General features: G+C 37.1%; 1 protein-coding gene across 4 annotated transcripts in view; it reads left to right on the plus strand.

Annotated features, from left to right (window-relative positions):
• nr1h4 (nuclear receptor subfamily 1, group H, member 4) overlaps positions 1 to 19,591 on the plus strand; it is a 192,904-nt gene that overhangs the window by 163,949 nt on the left and 9,364 nt on the right. The window contains exons 1-8 of one of the 4 annotated variants that reach the window (XM_007250549.4): positions 4,022 to 4,125; positions 7,298 to 7,478; positions 11,228 to 11,608; positions 13,774 to 13,914; positions 16,654 to 16,796; positions 17,983 to 18,081; positions 18,311 to 18,410; positions 18,803 to 18,949. In XM_007250549.4, the coding sequence (XP_007250611.2) occupies positions 7,382 to 7,478; positions 11,228 to 11,608; positions 13,774 to 13,914; positions 16,654 to 16,796; positions 17,983 to 18,081; positions 18,311 to 18,410; positions 18,803 to 18,949 (1,108 nt within the window). In that variant the 5' untranslated portion in view covers positions 4,022 to 4,125; positions 7,298 to 7,381. Of the gene's footprint in view, positions 1 to 4,021; positions 4,130 to 7,297; positions 7,479 to 8,597; positions 8,785 to 11,227; positions 11,609 to 13,773; positions 13,915 to 16,653; positions 16,797 to 17,982; positions 18,082 to 18,310; positions 18,411 to 18,802; positions 18,950 to 19,591 lie in introns of those variants that run through there. The other 3 variants (XM_015606138.3, XM_049483604.1, XM_007250550.4) reach the window with 3 other exon arrangements.

The raw sequence follows: 19,591 nt of genomic DNA on the forward strand, positions 1-19,591 counted from the left end.
TCAAACATATAGCTCTGGAAAAAAAAACAAGAGACCACTTAAAATTATGAAATCTTTGATTTTACTAAATTGTAAACCTGAAGATGGATGATCACAATCCATCAAACCGAACTGAACTGCTTAAATTTTTGCAGGAGTAAAGGCATAAAGTTATTCAAAAGCAGTGTGTAAGACTGGTGGAGGAGAACATGCCTAGATGCATGAAAACTGGTTAAAACCAGGGACATTCCTTCAAATATTTATTTCTGAACTCTTAAAACTTTATGAATATGAACTTTTTCTCTTTGCATTATTTGAGGTCTGAAAGCTTTTCAGCCATTTCCCAATTTTGTTAGGCTGGAAGTGTTAGGGGTACACAGCTCTTTAAACAGAGATTTTTTTAGAGGCTCACTCAAAACAGAGGGCTAAGAGAATCCCTTACAAGATGGCGTAATTTGAGTAATATATTTTTTAAAATGAACAATTACCACTATGTCATGTTTATAGCTACATTTAATCTGTAGTTTCAATGTTGTATGGACATTTCATCCTTATAACAAGCATAAAATGAATCCGTTTCCAGGTTATGTTCAGTCAGAGAGCGAGAGAGCGCGCTCAGTCAGAAACTTCACTTTGACTACACACTCTGGTTTTACTGTGAGTGAATGAGCCACTGAGCTCTGAGTTTCCCCTTCTGAAGTCTCCATTGCTCCACCAGCCGCTCGCATTCAGTAAAACTGAGCCGGGATCCTCTTTTAGAGGCTGTAAATGTGACGTAAGTAAGTAAAGACACGTGACATGGCCAGAAGAATTCCCGCAAAAAGAAACCCGACACCCCAGTTTTTAGAATGAATAAATATTAGGCTTAGCAGGGATGGTCGTTCCTGCACACTGGTACCATTAAACACAATATTTTATCCCTTCTCCACTCAGTTTTCAGTTTAGAAGAATTATACAGACTGCCACTTTAATAAATGAAATTAACAGATTTTTACGTTACTCAGATTATCTTTGTCTGATATTAAAGTAAATTTGATAATCTAAAAAAAAGCATGACAAAAAAGCAAAAAACAATGAAATCTGTAAGGGGACAAATACTTTTTCACGGCACTGGGTAATTACAGATACACTATTTTTGCCACGCTGGCAGGGGGCACTTGAGGCCTTGACCCCCCCTATAGTCAGTCCACTGCATATGCTTTAAAATCTCAGCTATTGCTTTCTAGGCCTGGTTCTGTTATCTACCAAAGTGTGCTAACAAGTCTTCCCTTAGATAAACCCCATGGAAGTTCAAGGTCATGGACCTTGTTATGTTTGATTCGTACAGATTTTTGTCACAGTCCTTGGTGACTCATGTTTGGGGACAGAGAAGAGTATTTTTTTCTCTACATATAAGAGCAGGTTGTCTTATCTCTCCATCAGCTTTTTACGAGTTGGTGCGGTTCTAAAACAGTAAGCTGCAAAGAACCATTTTAATGCCTCATCAAACATCCAACCCTGTGACCTTCAGAATTTTATATTACTGGCAGATTAAAAGGTGTCCCTTTTATGTACCACAGATACCCTATCAATGTTTAACAGAATTAGGACGAATTGTTAAAGGAATAGCTTCTGTCTGTGATCTGGCACGTTACGATTAGTCAGCACCACATTAGGCCACTGATAACAGATATAGGTTGGTTGGTTGGTTGGTTTGTGCTAAGATAAGAAATACTGTATGAGGCCTTCTACTTTCTACTGCTGTGTTTACCTTTACAGTGAGTGAAATCTTTTTCAGCACTAATCCAGTTACTTTTAGTAGCTCTGTCCTTCATACAAGGCCACCAGCCCATCAGCCCACCCCTCCCCCCACTGTCTCTGAGCTCCAGAAACAGCAGACAGCCAATGGCAAAGGTTTTGTTTATTTCAGAATACTCTGTGTTGACTCAGAAAGAGCCACTCTGGATGGAGCAACAGCCAGTAAATGATTAAGAGTTTGTTTTTAGATTGGATCGCAATTATAACAACGCTGGCCTTTATCTTACAGTCGTTTGGGTGAATTTCTAAAGAGGGAGTGTTGTTAAACTGAATTGTTCAGGTCAATTGTGGAAAATGTGGCTCCAAAAAGAGTTCCTTGAGTGTTCTTTAGTTGAGGCAATGGTTTAATAGTGGCACAACAAAGAAATATTTGGATTTTAAAAAGTTATTTGCTGAGTTAAAGCATGAATGGTTCCTCTCTATGATGGAAAACCTCTTGTTTTGGTTCCATACAGCACCAAAGAGGATTCCTCTATACTTATGTGGTAAAGACTCTGTTTGCTTACTGGAATGAATCATGTTGGAGAATCAGAAATTTCAGGATTCGTTTCCTTTGTAATGAAATATGTTAATGCTGATTCACCTTTAGATGGTAGACTGCATCCCACCAAACACCAACCCTTCCCAGGTTTTGTTCTGTTTCTCTGTGATTTTTTTTTTTATCAGGCACCACTTTTTGAAGTGATAATGATAAATTGACATAATTGAAAATTATATACATAAGAGATAAAGCCTCATATTTTTATGTGCCTCCCTTAGGCTCCCTTGTGCCCCCTACTTCTGGGGACAGTTAAAATGTAGCACACAGGAAGTAATGTAGGAAATGTAGTTTTTTATTCTGCAAAAAAGTTTCCAGCCTGCTATAAAATAAAAAACACAAACGAATTTAAGTGGTATAGTCAATACAACTCTGAGCATACTATTTACTCAGAAAAAATGTAGGTGCAGCTAAAATCAGAAAAACAACAATCTGGTTCAGTTTAATGATTTGAAATTTGTCCACATTTGAAAGAATTTTAAATATATATTTTGAAATAAATTCTCTGTGCATGCCTAAAAAAGTTATATTTTGGAACAGTTGAGTAAGGATTTAAACACATTTAGTATTTTTTTTGTTTATAATGTTCTCATACAGATTGCATTAAAATTAATCATATCACTTGACTGGTAAATGCATTGCTAGGCCTCTTTGCTTAAGGAACTCCTATGATCCATTTGTTTGATTCAAACCTTCAGAATTTTTAGTTTGGACTTTTGGACCGATTACAGAAAGTTAAGGCAAGCTATTATCACCCATTAAACAATAGAAGAAGAAAAAGAAACCATGTTGTGTTGAAATCATGAATTCCCATTTGGTGCATGAACATCACGTAGCAGTATGGGTGCAAAATAATATTCAGTTGCTGTATTTACTGTAACTGTAGACTAATTCTAATTTATAAACAGAAACAAAAGGAATCTGATGTAATCTTTTACACTGATTCTGCACCGTAATGTATGTGTACAGAAAGATGCAGCTCAGGTAGGTGATAATGAGTTCTTTGAGCAGCTCACTAAACTGTAGTGTAAAACCAAAACTAACTGCATCAAACTCCAGACTTCCACATAAAGAATGCTGGTGTTATCCACTAAGCTACACCACCTAGCTACCTTTGTATGATGATTATACAAGCTGTGCATGTTCAGTTGCATCAGTGTGGGCACCATATACTAGCTGAAATCACTAATATAAAGGAGTGTATGGGTGTCTGCTGGTGTTGACATTTGTCCAGGTTGGGTATGAAACTTATCAAACCCTGGACTGGCGCATGGAGGACGGTGGAGTTATTCACTATGCTACACCACCTAGCTAGCTTTCTATAGAGATTGAACAGCCATGGCTGTGCAGTTGCAGAAAAATGTTAATAGAAAGGTTACTGTTATACTAAACCGTTAACCTAAACCACAGGAGATTCCTTCAGTTTTGAGCATTGTTCTGACAGGCTGAGAAGCTAGCATCTAACACCCAGCATGAGATAACACTTATATGCTTATATGTGCATGTGGTTGGGAGAAGGCTTCTCAGAGCTGATATCTCTGCAGTAGGGAGGTGATGGTGCTGCTGTATCTCTTCTGCTGTCAGCCAAAGTTTAGCTCTGATGGGAGCCGCTGGGAGAGTGGTTACGGGGGAGGACTATTAGCCTTCATGGAGAGAGAGAGTTTAATTAATAACCACTGTCCCCTTTCCCCATGACCCCATCCGCTCACAGTCCTGCATAGACTCCTCTAACAGCAGCAGTTAAACCCCGCTACCCAAAGGGTCTCAGAGCTCATGAAGCTGATTGAGGAGATCCTCCAGAAAAGCTAAAAGTAGGTAAGGAATCATAATTAATATTTTACTGATATTCAATAGAGAAGTCAGCCTCAGTGGCTTTCTGGTGTATTTAAAGGGTTCTTGGCTGAAATGACTGTACAGTATTGGAAACACTGTTTTGAGCCTTTGGGAAATTAAATGGAGTTGATAGGTGTGTATGAGTTATTGAATTGTGAGGGATTTTTTCTATGTTGCTGTGATGTGACTGTGATTCAGTAGTGTTGAGCTTTGGGGCCTGAAGGCACAGTATTTTACTATGCTGACAATGTGGCAATTTATGATGAATGGGTTCAGAGTGTAAGAGAAATAGCAGAGATTTAAAAAGTAGCAAAGTGTGAAGATTTAGTCCTTTTAAGAAATCTTCTATGTAAAAGGGGGGAAGCACAAAACAGATGTGTCATCAGCTGTATGTAATTTTATTGACTGTTTGGTATCCTCAGCATATTCTCAAAGTCCATGAGCAAACACAGCAATTTAAACTGAATGAAAACAAATCTATAACACTTAATAAGGATACATTAATTAACAATACTTATGACAGAATATCTCAACTAAATATTCATTGACACTAGCTGATTATTCATGATTAATCATTACACTCATTACAGTGTTAACTAATGTCTCTTTGCATTATTATTTAAGCTTTAAGCCTAAATTTAGCAATGTTTAATAATGTCTTAAATAATGTTGATTAATAAAGTGTGGAAAACGTTTACCATTTAACCATAAAAATGATTCTGTTGTAAGTATTGTTGTTTGTGACTCTTATTGTATTACAACATGTGCTACCAAACAGTCCTAGTACAATGTCTTTTTAAATGTGTTTGGCTGTGTGTTAAGTCAATAAATAAACCGATCAATTCCAGTGATAAAGAATGCAAAATTTGCATGTTTTTTAGCTTAGATGATTAATGCATGAACATCTTCCTTCTGGGTGAAATTAGTTATTCTTTTCTTTTATTAACTTTTACATTTAAAAACTGAAACATGCTTCATTTAGACATGTTCTTTTTCATATATGAAGGTACTTAAAATAAAATATATAACTTAGTTATACAATAGTAAAGAAAATAACTGATATTTTCTAAACAGGAGAAATGGCTGCTGTAAGGTTATTTGTTGGAAGGGCTCAGATGTAAATAAATCTAAGTGAGCGAAAGCTCCAGTCATTTACATTTACATTGCCATAGTGGCCTTATCTAATGAAATCTACTAACTGGCAGATAGTTCATGTCAGACCATCAGCTGATGTTGACATGCTTATGGAAGGATCGTAGACTGAGTAGCCTTGCAGTGTTCCTGAAATCCTGAAAACTGGTGCTTCTACACTCTCTGACAAAAGATACCAGGTGTGACTGAAGTATTATGTCTTCAGTACTTTATTTAGGGCACATTTTAATTATATTGCTTTGCATAAACTATATACACTTTATCTTCATTTTTTAAAATGAAACTTTAAGGTGTTCTAGGCTATAAGTTGGTGAAAATAAGCTATGAATAAGGGAAGCATTAAGGTACACAATTTGACCTTTGTGTTATACCATTAAGGGTACATTTAACATTTGCACCTTTGTAAAAAATACAAAAACAGATCTACAGTATAACAGTATAATACCTTTTCTTTTGGACTGTGAACGTCAGTCATCGCTCTAAAGAAGCCTTTTTGCAGCCTGTTTTTGAACATTGCATATTTTGATGCCCAATATAAACACATATGTATATAAATTGCAGCTTGGAAATACATGGTAAAACTTTATGCATTTGCCAAATAAAGATTTATGCCAATGGATCTATTCCAAAAGGAACAGAAACGGATCGGGAACAGGATATAATAACAGACCAGGAAGGTCAGGTCAAATGGTGTGTGGCCTTGACTTGTGTCGTGTAAAAATGGCACATGAGCTGTACAGCGCACTGTTTTAACTATTGTTTGGTTGTTGGGTTGTAACTTAATTACAGTAAAGGAGGAAAATGAGAGAGACTCAAAACACTATTATGATCTTGACAAACACCAGTAGTTAGATCTGAGGGAAAGGTCACTTCAGCTGAATTCTGATGGGTGCAGTAGAATACACCATGACTCTATGTTTGAGTCTGTCTAGTATGTGGCATCTCCACTTCATCTTTTGGAATTTTAAATGTTATATAACTTTGTAGGAGAATTTTTAATTGCACTAAAAATGCATTTCTATTGATGCATGCATTATGAATTTACATTTAAATGTGAGGAACTACTTTAACCACTGAAAAGAACCAGGTTTTGTTTGGCACATCTGTTATCAACATTTATCACCAATTTTCTCTTTACCTTAGAAATTATTAGTTCCTACCCACAGGTTAGGACCCCCCATAAATAGACGCTACCAGTTCTGGGACAGTGAAGGCTAGTTCCAGAAGTATATGCTTGCCCTGAGTTACAAGAAGCCAGTTGCCTCTTCTTTTCTGCAACCTCATTGGACAGCTGAACAGGCTTGAATGAGGGCAATAACTACCATACATTGACACTTAGAGTGATGGGGAGAGGGAGGGCCATTGTATACTCACACAGTTAAAAGTACAATGCATTATGCTCTCCTTTATTAGGATGGATGACTGTGGGAACAATTGGCCATGATACGTCATCACTTCTTTATGGGATTATGCTTAATTATACTTAATATTATATACCGCAGATCCATGTAAGAGTCCAATAGTTTACAATTATTTATCTAAGCAGATTCAGATATTTTCCACAAACTCATTATATAAGTATGATATATAAAAATTAATATAAAATACAGTAAGCAAGTAAAAAGAATTCCTTACCAAGCTTGATTAGTTAGTTATTTAGAAGGACACATGATGTTGAAAAATACCTGTTCAATCAGTTGTGTCCAAACCAGTAACATGATATTGTGGATTTAAGTATTGTGAACTAAAATCTTCTCACAACTTACTTAAACTGTACAGAGAGGCGTAATATTTACACATGAAAAAGCAACATCAGCTCTTTACTGAGGCCCACATTTGGAGCTACTGATATGAGAGAACATTCCTGTAACATCCCCTGACAAGATTTCTTCAGAACCTTTCTGGATCCACAATTAGATCAAATAAAATCAGCATCCCAAATGTATCCTCTCTACAGTATATTTATGTTGGTAATACTGTATATTTTTACTCTTTCAGAATTCATCCCATTATTTCTGCTCTGCTCTGAAGAACTAAGCTGCAGTCTCAACTGTGCCCTGAGGTCAACACAGAAGCTCCTGGATGAATGATTGGGTGGGCCCTGATGTCAATGTGGTGGGACCACTGCAGATCCCACCCAGCGATGGGTTCTCAATGCCAGAGGGCTCACATTTCTTTGGTAAGGATGGCCTTCATTACAGTAATTAACTTTTTTTTTTCTTTTTAATTAAAAGCATTTATGTTTACATATAAGACATATTAGAATGTAATTTGCTAGATAATGGAATCACGTTAAAGATGGACCCAAATGTCCCCAAATGACCCAAGGAGAATCTCTCGCTATCTTTAAGAAACTCCTGAAGACAGAGCTCTTCAAAGAGCACTTACTCTCTTAACACCTCTAACACACTAACTACTTCTAACCTCATTTCCTTCTTCTCCTCCTTCACTCCTCTATCCCATTATTTCCCTTTGATCTCCTTTAAGCCCTATCTGAAGATGTTTCTACCTTTAACTTCTATTACTTTTGTACTTCACTATTGTAAGTCGCTTTGGACAAAAGTGTCTGCCGAATGTAATGTAAATGTAAAGTAAAATGTAGCTACTTTGAATTTGATGGTCAAGTGAACAACATAGATTTTAATTTAGTTTTATTTTTTATTTCAAGTGAAATATAGATTAGAAATTCTCATAGACAGTTAGATGGAGAAAGAAGGTGCTGCAGTGTGAACAGTATAGCACACACTGAGTTAGCAGCTCAGAAAATAATGCTTGCTTTTATAGCTTACAACATAGAGGTCAGGCAGTCAATCATAATATATGCATAGTTCTAATTTACAACTTTATATAATGTTGCCTGTGGGGGGTGGGGGGGGGGGGGGGTACATAGATTATGTAGACTATAGAAAAGAAGTGTTCAATGGAAATAGACTAAATTTATTGATTATATGTTGATTTTAGCTCTGCATTTTAATGTATATGTGGCCACAAAGGTTCACCTAACTTAAATTCCGTAAAACAGAATTTACTTGAACATAAACTAATTGTGGGTTTACAGTGACGGGGCAACTATTTCTCTGTAATCAATCTGAGACATCAGCAGATAGACTTATCATCGCCTTTGATATCAGCCTTGATATCAGCCTTGATATCAGCGCGCTTTATGTCAGTATAGTCTACGTAAAAGTGACTTTGCTCATAATGATCCAGCTACCTGTAATAGAGACGCAGCACTGCGACTGTCAGGTTAATAAGCAACTGTAGCAACCTTTGCTCCCCTTGGCACACTTAAGGCTTGATTTAAGGCATCATAGAGTGGCTGGGGTTTACAAAAGACAGGTGTTTTTCAGCAGCGAGAAACAGCAGGAATTACTTTGATGGACTGAAAGAATGATCTCGGATGGTCAGTGTTTGGGCCAGCGGCAGGTCGTCAGTACCCACTTTGGGGTCTGATGAAATGTCCATGGGGCAGGAGAAGACTTCAGGTTGGTATTACCTGTATTCTATAGGGTAGAATCAAGCAATCATTGTTACGTGCTGTGGTTTGTACTGATTGAAATTATGTGGGTTTACAGTGACATATCGTCTTTTTTTTTTCGTTCTTTTCAAATTAGGACTTAATATTAAGGGGGTTATTGTCTGTGAAAATTCTATTGATACAATAATGTATTAATATGAACACACTGTATATAATAGTGTGTAAAAGTGTGTATTGTATATAATAGAGTGTGGTGTTAAGAAAGCTAAGAAGATAAAGGTGCAGAAACGTGATCTTTGCTCTTTGTGCCCTGGAATAATGTATAGTACATACATAGAACTCAAAGACAGCCCTTGCTGGTGGATAAAGTAACAGCTCAAAGAATGTGTGGTTAATTATTCCTGACTTTATTTGAGGGTGTGGTGGACTCCTGTTTCAGGTGCATCAAAACGCAGCTTACTGGAAGTCGGCTTCAGTACAGAGTACAGTGTACAGTGGTAGATACTGTGGCCTGTATGTGATTAACGATATTGTTCGAAAGCAGAGACCGGCATTATTTTATTAATGTTTTGATTATTCCACCTAAATGGCCATTAAATAAAAAATATTTAATACAAGAAAATCCACCAGTGCATGAGTTAAAGCAAATGAAAATAAACTAACAAAAAAAATTGAACTACTTACAACTATGCAAGACTTGGTAAACCATCAAAACTTTAGCAGATGAAATTCAAGCATGAATCAAGAATGAATCAAGAGCTTTTTACTGAGAAGAGAAACTGACAAAAAAGAAGAACCATTGCTAATTAATCTGCTAAAGCTTCTGGTGTTTCCAGAGAAACAGACTAACCACCTCAATATCATTGAATTTGTTTGAAATGACATGTATAGTAAAAAAAAAATATTATATTTTAATCTATCTAAACGTATTACCCTGTGTTCACACTGGCAGGTGACAGAGCGACAAGCGACAAGCTGTGGCAACAGGTGTTCAACTTCTGCTGTGTAAATCTATGATTCCTAGCATACTTCGTTTGCACCCCAGTATTGTGGTTCTGAACATGACAGAAGATTATACCCACTGTTCTTCTTTTCATGTTTTATATGATGCATATTTGCTCAAATACAAGAAAACATTAAGAAGAAAGAAAGATGGAAACAGTAGCAGATGGTCCAACAGGCAGCTTGCTAGATTAGCTACCGTGCTAACCTACCATGCCAATACACTTAACAGAGCGAGCAGATGTGAACACACCCGAAAGAGAAAAAAAAAGAGTGATGTAAGTGATTTCTATAGAAACACTAAAAGTAAATCTCCTAAATATTGTAGAATATTATCTTTAATATCGGTAAACAATAAAGCTCCAAACATCCAAACATTGTAGGTGCTTTGATGGAGCATAGCTTTCTTGATGGCATTAGGGTGGACCTACACAATTTTAGGCCAGGCAGGTGGTTCCAATATTATGGCTACTCAGTGAAGAATATTGTAAGAATACTGTTTGCAATCAAATGTCCTGAAATACAGACTGAAAACATATAGCAGTGCAATATTTCTAAGGAACAGCCTAGTTTTAAAAAACAACTACGAAACGATTTAAGGTGACACTTGTAAAAATAATATTACTAATATTTTATTTTAGTGAAATTTTTCAAATAGCTTTTCACATGTGAAAATGTGGTTTTATGTATTGAAACAGGCAAAAGTGATTCTTATTTGTTATTTCTTATATTTTCAGCTGTTTGGTTATATGTGTATTTCCTTTTTTTAATTATATATTTTTGAGAAATCCATCAAAGAAAAACAGATAGTACAAAAACTTTCATTATGCTCACAATGTCCACCCATCTCAGACAGTTCTCAATAATGTTATATAAAATAAAATAACAATGGTAATACAAATTTTGTTTCAAGTTGAATACATTATTGAGAGAATATTTCCTCTTTTTTTGTAATCTATTTACTTATTTATTTTAAAGCAAAGAATTATCTACAATAAAAGTCAAAGATCATAGGGTCTACAAGAAATTTGGTTGTTGGGGTCTTATATAAGGTAGCCATTTAGACCAGATCCAATTAAATTTATCAATTTGAATTCTTATATATGTATTTTTAAAAGCTTCTCCACATTTACAAACATGATTCTTTACAGAATCATTTACAATCATTTAACTGCTAAAAGTGGTTCTTACTGTATATGTCAATGTTCCGAAGAACCTTTTTTAGACCCTTTTTGGGATTTAAATGGGTTCTAGTGCTAGTGCTGCGACTGACAGATAACAGTGTTGGCAGGTAACAGTATTACTGTTTGTTGTAGTTGGGCTAATAGCTGCTTTGGTATAAAGCCCATTAACTCCCTGTGTCTCCAGCCCTGAGTTAACATGAACTCCATGACACGTGTAAACTGACAGTCTTGTCTCACTGCTGCCATCCTCTCCTCCGCTTTCAGATATTCTGGCAGAGCACAGCAGCCCTCTGCTTCAGGACCAGGAGGTCCTGCCCTTCGCCAGCTATCCCAGCATGCAGTACTCCACAGTGGAGCCGTCCATGTCCTCTCCGTCATACTACTCCTGCCAAAACTACTACCCCCAGTACAGCCCAGAGGAGTGGTATTCACCATCCGCCATGCTGGAGCTGAGAAAAGGCCCGCTGGAGGGGACCTTTGATACAGAGATGGAGGAATCATCCCCTATTGTTCCCACTGTCATGTATAGAAGATCCAGAAACACTGCCCATCCCGGCAGGGTCAAAGGGGAAGAACTGTGTGTGGTGTGTGGGGACAAAGCCTCGGGCTACCACTACAATGCTCTCACATGTGAAGGGTGTAAAGGTGAGGACCATAGGTTACTACTTACGTTTTGGATTGGATTATGCCATCAGTTTTTCAGAGAAGAATTCATAATTTGAAAAAAAAAACAAAAATAAATTGGTTGCAGATACACATATAAACATAAGATGCTTTTAATATGCGACTCCTGTGCTACTTTTAACAATGAAGGTGCCTAAAAGGGTCTGCTCCAATAGTGCAGTTGGATGATTGACCTTATTTCCTGACCCCATCCTTCCAGCCAACCAATTTAGTTTTAAGTTGCTTTACAAATATACTTAACAGTAAAGGTGGTGTTTCCTCTAGGACTAAACTCACTAGAATGCGCACCATTTTCAATTTTTTTACGCAAGGATGCTGTCTTCTCTGGTTGGTCAGAGCTGTCTGGCATGAGAACCAGAAAGTAAATATAGCTAGAAGGCTCTGTGTTCCAAACCAGCACATATAGTTATGCAGTGTGAAACTAACACAGCTGCACTTTCAAACACAGTGTTTTCAATGGGATGTGTGGCGCAGATGTCCACAAATTAAACAGAGTTGCGCGGTCACGAACAGTGAACTCTGCACATTCGACGTTCTATGTAAAAACGGCTTGGCATGGAGCAGCAGCAGAGACAGTGTTTGATCATAACTGCAGTAATTATCTGGTTAATATATCAGATTAAACAGCACCTGAAGAGCCATTTAGCTATAGAGTATCGAGACCAGAATCGAGACCAGATCACATTCTTACCACAAACAAACTACTGCAGGGTTCATTCAGAACAGGACTGAGACCACCTCCTCTCACTGGTCTCGGTACAGTTGTTTCGGTCCAAACTCAGTCACAGTCGAGTTTTAACTGGGCCAAATAGTGCTGGTGTGAAAACACCCTGACTTAACATTAGATTGTTTAATACAATTTTCTCTCTTCTAATCTCTTACTGTGTTACTTATTTCTCTTTTCCTCTTGTCACTCTTATTGTATCCTTTGTTTCTAATTACAAGCCCTCTGCAAAGTGTTTTATTTAAAAGATGACTTGCAGCACTTTGAGTACAGCACTGTTTATTTTCAGTATTAATTAAATTAATTAAATTAACGATTTATTTGTATTACTTATATATCATATATCATCTTTAGTGCAGTAAAACCTGTTCAAATGTTGGATAGCCAGAAGTGCTAATTTCACGTTCTCAGTATGTTCAGCAAATAACAGCTAATTACTCCAACAATCCTTTATTTCCTGTAATCTGGAATGCATTATTATTTACATCAGCTTTAAAAAAAGATCATACAAAAATGCTTTCATGTCACGTTTATGAAATTACAATTAATTTTTTATCATTCTATATATTCCAAACTTTGAAGACTTTATCTAGTTCATCCTTTTGTTTTGTCCGCGGGTTTTTATTTTCTTTGTGTTACAAAACCCAGGTTGTACATTAGTGTGTGGACAGGATGTGCTGTACGTATGCAAACTGAACTCCGGTTTACCAACGCCTTCCCTCATTTATTTCTTGAATTGAATACAATATCTCAGCATGCCTGCACAATGTGTTCAACATGGTAATCTGGTCTCTCCGCCTCCAACGTAGTATATGACATATAAGCCTACAGACCAATTTTAGCTCTTTGGAAAATCATTGGGTGAATGACTGCAAGTGTAATTCCACCTGAGCGTGGACAATGCCCAAAGGGCAGCTACCGGGCCGCATGCTGTAAGTCCCAGAGGCTTGGCCAGGCTCGACGCTCCCTCACGCCCAGTCTAGGTTTGTTTCCCTCTCAGCTTTCTGCTGAATAATGATGCAGGGAACCGGAGCCTTGTGCCGCCATACAATGTTAATGCGTGTCATTGTGTTCACGGGCTCATGCTAGAATGTGTAATTACCTGTCCCAGAGGCATCTGCATCCAGGTGTCTGCAGGCTGGAACTGGGGATGGAGCGGGATCTGTGTTACACTGTCATGCGTAACTGTATGGCGTGACGCATTGACGATCTAAGGGTACGGCAGACTTACTTCAAGGTCTAAAAGAGGCGGAGCCTATTTGACTTTTCTGCTGTTCTGTTCTGAATGAATAGGAAGGGTTCAAAGAGTTCTTCAATTTATATAAAACCGTCTTTGTTCACCTTTGATCTGTATCAGGTTTTCAGGCCAAACTCACATGAATGTGTGTAATGTTTCTTGCAGGTTTCTTCAGAAGAAGTATAACCAAGAATGCTGTTTATAAGTGTAAGAGTGGGGGGAACTGTGAGATGGACATGTACATGCGCAGAAAGTGCCAAGAGTGCCGACTACGGAAGTGTAAAGAGATGGGCATGCTCGCTGAGTGTGAGTAGTGATCCGTCACACACCTCTCTAACAAAAATATTCCTCAGACACTCTAATGACTAATGACAATATGGTACTTTTATGATGATTTTATTATGATGAGTTACATCACAGTACACTGACTGTTCGGAGAGCATCGTCAGCACTTTAATACCGCTAAATAACACAGCTATACTGCATTTTTTTTGGTATTAGTAAACACTTAATAAAAAATACACTTATTCTTTATAAGCATTTTTATTATTATGATCTTCTATAGTCTAAAAGTAGTACTGCTGTTTTGCTGGTAAATCAATATATAATATTTCATTTGCTGGTATATAAAGCTTTTTCTGAAATTCTAAATCTTACACTGACAGTTCTATAGCATGCATGTATTGTCATTAAGACAAAGAGAGTCAACAAACTTTTGTAGAGATTGGGACTCCTGAGTGGAGCAGCTGTCTAAACATCTGCCCTGTAATCAAGATCACTGTACTATTCCTATCATACAGAGCACAAGAGAGGCCTTACTCTCTCTGGGTGGTAAGACTGGTGTACTGTAGTGGCGTACCGTAATCCGTGCAGGAATCTTTTTGCTGGTTTAATACAACTGTCAATTAGTGTTCTCCTGCAAGTGTGTTCAGTTGTCTAATAAAATTGCATTAGTGGCAGTTAAATAAGCAGGACGCTCAGGCTAGCTTTTACCCTCCAAACACTGGTGGAAGGACTGAAGAGTTTTAGAGACTGGGGGGAATAATTATTAAAAGCTTAAATGAGGTTCATTGATGTGTTTGAAAATGCAGAAAAAACACGACCAGGAAATCTGAGAACACTTGAAATGATAAATATCATAGAAAACACCCTGAGCGTTAATAAAGTAATAAATTGGCTGCCTAGATTAAAATAAACTGAATGCAAGTTCATATGTAAATATGACCATTGTTGTGGCATCACAACCACACTGAATTTAAAACATGTATTTGCAGCTTAAAAAGTTTTTGCAACTATGCTATATGGATTGTGGAGTGTTTGGAAATTGGACATGAAAAATGAAATGTCTAATTTTGTGAGGGAAACTGCATACACATTATACACATTATAATCTGCACAATGACAATATATAGAATATATAGCCCTTCATGCCCGTTTTTGTGCAGTTATTACTGTGCATTATTCAGGAACCACTGTGAAAGTAATATTTCATCACTGTATAACTGCTCACTTCTACCTCATAACACTGGAATAAAATAATATGACCCCATCGTATCACTCAGCAGTCTGACTGTGGACGCAGGCAGAGATTAAACTGATAAGGTATATTGTGGATTCAGGAGCTAATATTTCAAATGCAGGTGAGGCAAGTGAAGACTGGGCATTTGCTCTGTGAAATGAAAGTTGGTTGGGGAGTCAGACGTTTGTTGGGAATGGGGCTGAATGTGGAGTTTTAACAGGATAAAATGAAGGAATATGTGTGTGATATGGTTAGCAGGAGGGATTTTGATTAATGTAATGGATTTTATACAAGCTTATTCTCAGTGATGAAACATGGAGCTGTCAGGTAGAGTTAGCTGTGTGCTCATACTCAGCTCCTGTTGCTCATGAATAGTGTATTACCGTTTATATAAATATTGCAGGCAGCAGGCATTCAGTCTTTGGCCTGTTCCCACTGCGCTTCCACTCACATACTCTTTCAGCTGGTTTGGATGAGTTCCAAGGTCTGCCCTCGAGTCTTTTCCTCTTCAGCGAGGGGGCATTTCCCTGAAGTTCATCATACTGTACATAAAACAGTGAAACTGAAACCTCGAAGCTGTCGTTTCATTACACGTCACATTACCACAGGAGTTGCATAGATAGATAGACACTTTATTGATCCCAGAGGGAAATTCTAGACATTTAGTAGCAGATACACATAGTACACAGAAATTACAAGTAGGATAAGATTACATGACATTACATCAAATTAACAATCAACAATAAAATGCACATAATATTTAAGGGTGCCAAATGGTCCAGCGGTCTAAAGCACTGTCTAAAACGGTTTGAATCCCAGTCATGTAGCTTGCCATCAGCTGCCAGCTGCCAGAGCCCTGAGAGTGCACAATTGGCCTTGCTGTCTCTCTGGGTGACTAGATGATGCTCTTTCCCTTCATCACTCCTAGGGCGATGTCGATCAGCACAAGGCATCTGTGAGCTGATGTTTCGGAACACGTTGTGGCATCACCAGTTATAAGGATATACAGCTGACTAGCAGCTGAATAGAAATTAAAAATATATATTTAGACTATAAAATTGACAATAAAATATAAGTTCTTACATCTATTTGGTAGGACTCTTCAGTCCCTATAGTCTATATACTCAAATTCTTCATTAACAAGTTGTTTATTTTGCCTGATTTTCTCATTTTTTCCATTTTATGAATGTAATTAGTAATCTATTAAACACTTTGCATAACAATAATTTTGTAAATACCTTTAACTGGGCTAAGCCAGCTTGCTTATGCCTCTCTCAGTAATGAAACAGCCAGTTCAAAAGTAATTTATGAGTTATGATATACTCAGATAAGCAAATTGTGCAACCATGTGCTCTAATTTATCATAATATGAGAAATATTCTCATATTGTCGAACCCTAAACAGATTTGTACACATTTCAAACATTATTCTGGTATATTTGTTGTTCACAGGAGGTCTACATTAATCCATAAGTGTTTTTAATAAAGCATGATCTTTATTTTGGATTGTTTTTTGTCTGTAAGCAGGTTTGCTAACAGAGATCCAGTGCAAATCCAAGAGGCTGAGGAAAAACACCAAGTCTTCACTAGAGGATGGCACAGGAGCTGATACAGAGGTCGCTGACAGCGGGGACACTAAACAGGTCACATCTACAACCAGAATGTGTAAAGTGAGTGTAAAGTTTAAGCAGTTATGTAATTAGATACTAGTATGTATTCATTTGCATACATGTATGTGAAAGCATATTAATCCCAGGTCTTCAACACTGCACACTTTATATTATATAAACATTTAAATGATCAGTAAACTAATAGAAATGGTGTAAAACAAAATATTTAATATGCAAATTTAATATGCATCAATGTGCATTTTAAGTTTGGAAATGTATATTCTTAATGCACTAAAGTGTCACGCCCTGCTCTGTTTCCCTGTGTTCTCTACGTTTCCCAGTGTGTTTCCCCAGTTATTTTCCATCACATGTGTGTAATTTGTTTCTCCGCCCTTTCCCCAGGTGTTCATTGTTTCTTGTTCTTATAAATAGTCCTCTGTGCCACTTTGTCTTCGTCAGTCTTTGCACCTACTCCCGTTGTCTGTCTTGCCACATTTGCTATTGTTATATCCACGTTCCTTAGTTCTTCGTTTAGTATTTATTCTCTGTTTACCTTTGTTGATTTCTCGTTTGTTTCCCTGTTTATTTCCATAGTCCTGTTTAGTATTTATTTGTCTAGTTTAGGTCTTTGTTATTTTCCCTGTTTGTTTATGTATTTATATTTTCCTCGTTTTCTTCTTATTTGTTTGTTTGTTTACCTGTTATTTAATAAATTCGTTGGTCTTACCCGCTTATACGTCCGCCTCTCGTCTGCTCCCTTCGTCACATAAAGGTATATTAGAGTTTGTTAAGACAGAGATAATATTTTGAAATGGACATGCACAAACACACACAGCCAGATTCACTGAGACACTTACATATTGTAGTTGTCTCGGTTGCTAAACGTGCTCCAGTGTAACTTCACTATCCCAGGCACTACCTAAAAGTACAAGTCACCTGTGATCATTTTACTGAAGTGTCATAAAAAAGGTTCGACCACAGTTTGAGGAATTGCCTTCCCTGTAGTGATGACATATCTCTGCTCGTGCTAAAGTTTTATAAAGTAAATGGTGTTATAGAATGGTAATAAAATTGTCAAAAGGGTCAAAAGTTGGCTAGTTATTCAGTAATGAGCACAACACACCTCCAAGCAGATATTGCTACTTTGCTAATGTTTAAAACATTTTAGGATTTTCTTTTTTTACTACACAGTTGAAGAAACACTGCTGATGTACTTGATAGCAAAATGTCTATTTTTCAATCCTAGGAAAAAGTGGTGCTCAGTCAAGACCAGCAGGCTTTACTAAATTATATTCTTGAAGCGTACAACAAGCATCGTGTTCCTCCAGATATGGCCAAGAAACTGGTATGTGTTTTTTTATGTGGTTATTATATTAAAAATGCAATTACTATATTTTAAAGGAAGCCATGAGAACTTAAATCCTTGAAACATTCATAGCTGTTAACCTCTGCTACTGCTAAGCTCAGTATATAAAATCCTGTTATCAGCCCCTCACGCCATAAAACAACCACAGTAGTGATTTACATCAGAACAAAGTGTTTCAGTTATTCAGTTGTCTTTTATGTCTCTACAGCTTCAGGAACAGTTCAGCACTGAGGAGAATTTCCTGCTGTTGACGGAAATGGCAACCAGCCACGTCCAGGTTCTGGTAGAATTCACAAAAAACATCCCAGGTCAGAATACTTTAGAATGTAAGCATGTAGGTCTATAATTAAACTTAAAAATAGAAATAAACTCATTTTGTCATATGTTAACATTTAGTGTTGCATCATCAAATGGTATCTCCATTGAGAAACAGCTGAGTAACAGTGAGCTACATTATTTATGTTAACTTACATTTTTCAGCTTTACCTACACTTTAAACCCAGAAGTTGATTAAACTCAAATTAATACCAATTAGTCATCAAAGCCTGTTTGAGTATTTTTCCTGACCATTCATGGCCACACGTCTTATATGGGTTAAAAATTATGAATATGAATCACATAAATGCAGTGCATCACTTTTTTCAGTACCTTAACAAGTGAGTGAGGTAATGGCAGTAACATGTTGCTGATCTGTGAGCAGGTTTCCAGTCTCTGGATCATGAGGATCAGATTGCTCTACTGAAGGGTTCAGCAGTCGAGGCCATGTTCCTGCGTTCTGCCCAGGTCTTCACCAGGAAACAGCCACAAGGACACACAGAGGTGCTGGAGGAGCGAATAAGAAAGAGTGGTAGGCTCCCTTTACACAAATACAAGAACACTGCAGAACATGATTGACAGAATTTAGCCAATCAGGGCCCAGATTTTCAAAAACTGTCAAAAAAAAGTGTCAGGGATCCTCTTAACAGACAGAGAAAGTGTGTAGACTGATGCTTTTGGGAAACTTCTCCCAGAGTAATTTAAGCTTTGGATTCTAAGGTCAGTGAGTTTTGCTTTTATGACTAGTTTCATTAAAGTTTAAAAAGCCAATTACCAATGAATGAGTCAGTAGATTTGGAATGGAATGCTTACTTTAATTTGGCAGGATATACTCGATTCATGAGCAGGTGTAACTTTGACCTTGTCAAGAGTTCTTCTCCAGAAAAGTCTAATTAAAAATGCATCAGTCTGGCCTAAAGAAGAACCTTAGAAAATGTGCTTTGTCTTTGATTATGCAGTGGTGTAGATTACACACGTAAAGAGATTCTACAGCATCCCACTGGGTTTAGTTTTGCAGAGCTGGGATATGCAGAGAGAAGAAAGGAGAAGCACAACAATAAAAGTACTGAATAATATTTAGATTAAATATACATATACTGCAGTGAATTATATGGTAAATACTAGGGGTGCTTAATATGCACAATTAAAAATCGATAGATTAAAATCCTAAATA

Source organism: Astyanax mexicanus, chromosome 9 (genome assembly GCF_023375975.1).
Source record: "Astyanax mexicanus isolate ESR-SI-001 chromosome 9, AstMex3_surface, whole genome shotgun sequence".
Lineage (NCBI taxonomy): Eukaryota > Metazoa > Chordata > Actinopteri > Characiformes > Acestrorhamphidae > Astyanax > Astyanax mexicanus.